Below are 4011 nucleotides of genomic sequence, written 5' to 3'. Positions count from 1 at the left end.
AGAAGTTGGTCTTAACAGCTTTATTTAGAAAAGGATGTAAAGGCACATTCTCTCCCACTGGAGAGTCAGTTTAAACCAAACACCATGGGATTGAGAGCTCAGACAAATCGCTGCTCAGCAGTAACATTAGTGTTTATTAGATGTCTACATACAGGTCATTGAACAGTGACACTCAGCATGCTTCTGGAGGAGATTTAAAATCATAAACTGTTTGAGCGAGAACTTTACCCTTTCTTTAAAACGGCTCTACTTATAAATGATATACATCTGTGTTTAATACTCCTCCCCTTCTTCATCTTCTTCAAATGAGTCCATGCCCACCTCCTCGTAATCCTTCTCCAGGGCGGCCATGTCCTCTCTGGCCTCTGAGAACTCCCCCTCCTCCATCCCCTCTCCTACGTACCAGTGGACGAAGGCCCTCTTGGCATACATCAGGTCGAACTTGTGGTCCAGGCGAGCCCAGGCCTCGGCGATGGCGGTGGTGTTGCTCAGCATGCACACGGCCCTCTGCACCTTGGCCAGGTCTCCTCCAGGAACCACGGTGGGAGGCTGGTAGTTGATGCCGACCTTGAAGCCGGTGGGGCACCAGTCCACAAACTGGATGCTGCGCTTCGTTTTGATGTTGCTAATGGCAGAGTTGACGTCTTTGGGCACCACGTCTCCACGGTACAGAAGACAGCAGGCCATGTATTTGCCGTGGCGAGGGTCACACTTCACCATCTGATTGGCTGGCTCGAAGCAGGCGTTGGTGATTTCGGCCACTGTGATTTGCTCGTGATAGGCCCTCTCTGCTGAGATAACTGGGGCGTAGGTGGCCAGAGGGAAGTGGATACGAGGGTAGGGCACCAGATTGGTCTGGAACTCCGTCAGGTCCACGTTCAGGGCGCCGTCGAAGCGCAGGGAGGCGGTGATGGAGGAGACGATCTGGCTGATGAGCCTGTTCAGGTTGGTGTAGGACGGGCGCTCGATGTCCAGGTTCCTGCGACAGATGTCGTAGATGGCCTCGTTGTCCACCATGAAGGCGCAGTCAGAGTGCTCCAGGGTGGTGTGGGTGGTCAGGATGGAGTTGTAGGGCTCCACCACAGCTGTGGACACCTGGGGCGCCGGGTAGATGGCAAACTCAAGCTTGGACTTCTTGCCAAAGTCTACTGAGAGGCGCTCCATCAGGAGGGAGGTGAAGCCAGAGCCGGTTCCTCCTCCGAAGGAGTGGAAGATGAGGAACCCTTGTAGTCCCGTGCACTGGTCCGACTGGACGAGAGAGAGAACGGTTTTTAAAACACGAGTTATATGACGAAAATCAAAGACTACACTGCTGAGAGACATCCTCCCCTCTGTAATGACTTAAAGATTCTGTCGTACCAGTTTGCGGATCCTGTCCAGTACGTTGTCGATGTGCTCCTTTCCGACAGTGTAGTGACCGCGGGCGTAGTTGTTGGCGGCGTCCTCCTTCCCTGAGATCAGCTGCTCAGGGTGGAAGAGCTGTCGGTACGTTCCGGTACGAACCTCATCTGGAGGGAGAGAAGAGGGCCATGTTAACGGCGTCACAGCAACATATTCAAACACTGGATTTAAAAATAAGACCACGTTGAGCAGTTCTCAAACCTTTGGTGAAAAGTGAGCCTTCGAGAGCCGATTGGCTGATTCAAACTGAAGAGGGCGTGGCCAAAATAAAACTAGTCTGCCGACTTGCAAACTTAAATTGTTTGAAATGAACTTTGGTTGAAATATCAATTCATATGAATGACAATCACTTGGATTTATTAATGATCAGCTAGTTTTATTAATGATCAGCTAGTTTTATCTTTATAGCTTCGTTCTCGCCAACTCCTTAAATCTAAAAAGACGATCCTCACCGATCACCGTGGGCTCCAGGTCCACAAAGATGGCTCTGGGGACGTACTTCCCGTTGCCGGTCTCGCTGAAGAAGGTGGTGAAGGAATCATCGTAGCCTCCTTTAGGCTTCTCGCTGGGCATTTGGCCGTCGGGCTGGATGCCGTGCTCCAGACAGTACAGCTCCCAGCAGGTGTTGCCCATCTGGACACCAGCCTGGCCGACGTGGATAGAGATACATTCGCGCTGTGGAGGAGAGATTTTTGTAAAAACATGTTACATTTTCATAACATTCGCGAGTGTGATGACTCATCCGATCAGGCGTCACCGATCTAAATAAACACGTCTGGGTCATTAGCATGTTCCTGTCAGAGTACTTGCGGAGGACTAAGTGCCTCCACACCCTCCTGAAGTATTTCTAGTGACTCGTAAACGATGTGTGTGGAAGGTGGAGCAATGGCTGCCTGCTGACGACGCAAACAGGTCAAGCCTCACCACGCGGAAGAAGGTCGCTCAAGACACAATCCCATCATCTAAAAGGCTATTTATTGGCGTTCTGCATCATTAGAGATATTATTTTAAACGTTTATATAGTTTTCTAAATGACTCTGCAGTATTTTATAGTGGAAATTGTTGTTAATAGCCGCCAGGCTTCTGCCACCAATAGCGTACGTCACCCTTCAGCCTAAATGGTGACCTTTTTTTGTTTCCTTGTGGCCCTTTGTTTTGAATTCAGCTCCCTTGTCCTCCCCCTCCCCCCTGGAACATGTGATGGGGCCTCATGGGAGCTGCCAACTATGGCAGCCATCTATTTTGGGTGCAGCTCCACGCAGACAGCTGCCCCACCGACCTGACGCATGTGCTGCGACTGCAGGATAAAAAATGATGCAGAATGCCTCTATTCTGCGTTTCCTTGTTGACTCAGAGGAGCTGCAAACAGGATGCGAGCCGTTGTGGGCGTGGTGCTGTTGCAACATGCCACACTGGTGCATGCTACTGTGCAAGCTACACTTCCTGGCAATGGCGGCAGAGAGAGTGACTTATCTACTTCCTGTATCTTGTCCTGAAAGTACGTCACAGCCTAAACATGAGACTGCCCACACAGAGGAGCTTTGTGTTTTAGTTTTCTTGTGTAGTTTCCCCAACTGTAAATGAACTGTAGGGACGTTTCAGAGCTCTATTGTGTGTTTTTATACACCCTGGAGGCCTGAATATACATGTGACGTTGTGAAAATAAATCCTGGACACAAGAAGTCAAAATATATAAGAGGAACAGCAACTCTTAACGCAGGGTGGCTCTCCACGTCTCCTCTCATGGTAAATCACAAATGGCCCAACAGGAAGTGTCCGCGGACCAAAAACCAGACTCTTCTGGTCCTCGGCTCCTCTGTCGTCTTTTCAAAAGGCCTGCACCCGTTGCGACACACTCCCCGTTTGCTCTGACGACGCAACAAATGTGAAAAGGGGAAGGTCGGCGTCTGAAGAATTAATGTAAGCTCTTAAAAATGTTGATCCGTGGCTACGGGGGTTTAATCATCGCGTGTCTGACCTCATGTTTAACATGGAAAAATAGGCCTCAGTTGACTACTATGCCGCTTTCAGCGCTGCCGCTGCAGGAATGCAGCAGCAGCTTATCAGCACGATGGCGCAGAACGGCAGAAATAGAAATGTTAAATACACAAGCGGCCTCTAGAAGCCACATCAGCACTCCCACAGCACGCCCTACTGACAGACAGACACACATATGGAAACGGTTAACCGTCACCATGCATGGTAGCCAGTTTCCACTCGTTCGCTTTATGGTTTTTTTTTCAACATTTAACACTTATAATCGGTTTTTATGTGCTGTATAAATACCAAAATGTGGCGTTAGAAGCCTGAGGCCTCTAGAGTAGGAACAAAACTACAAAAGCTGAAGCTTGAGGGAAGTTTTTGGAGGGAAAGTACGCAGATGCAACAGGAAAACTACGATTACATGTTTCCTGCGACATGAATCCGATAGAACACTGCATGTGTTGCTTTCCATAATAATAGTAATAATAATACTCACCATTGTGCTGTTCTGATTGTCCTTTCAGGAAGAAGAAAAAATCAAACTTGCAGGCTCTCACAGGTCACCTATAATGAGATCTCTGTGAGTGAAGTCCTATCTCTGTGTGACGCACACTGCTTTATAGCTAC

At 49.0% G+C, this 4011-nt stretch overlaps 1 protein-coding gene across 1 annotated transcript; it reads right to left on the bottom strand.

Moving 5' to 3' along the window:
* Positions 1–4011, bottom strand: LOC306715371 (tubulin alpha-1C chain-like). Its single transcript, XM_079185716.1, has 4 exons — positions 3881–4011; positions 1854–2076; positions 1360–1508; positions 1–1248 (listed from the first exon to the last, which is right to left on the bottom strand). Exons 1-4 carry the CDS (start codon positions 3881–3883, stop codon positions 274–276), a joined length of 1350 nt encoding a protein of 449 aa, XP_079041842.1. The 5' UTR covers positions 3884–4011; the 3' UTR covers positions 1–273.

This window comes from Pholis gunnellus (assembly GCF_910591455.1).
Source record: "Pholis gunnellus genome assembly, chromosome: 24".
Lineage (NCBI taxonomy): Eukaryota > Metazoa > Chordata > Actinopteri > Perciformes > Pholidae > Pholis > Pholis gunnellus.
Note: the sequence above shows the minus strand (reverse complement) of the source record. Positions and strands in the feature narration are given on the sequence as shown.

What these genes read in the sequence shown, in the direction of transcription:
- LOC306715371 (XM_079185716.1), bottom strand. An exon ending in CCTGGAGCCCACGGTGATCG is followed by an intron (nt 1,509 to 1,853) that starts GTGAGGATCGTC and finishes CTCTCCCTCCAG; the next exon opens with ATGAGGTTCGTACCGGAACG. An exon ending in TGGACAGGATCCGCAAACTG is followed by an intron (nt 1,249 to 1,359) that starts GTACGACAGAAT and finishes TCTCTCGTCCAG; the next exon opens with TCGGACCAGTGCACGGGACT.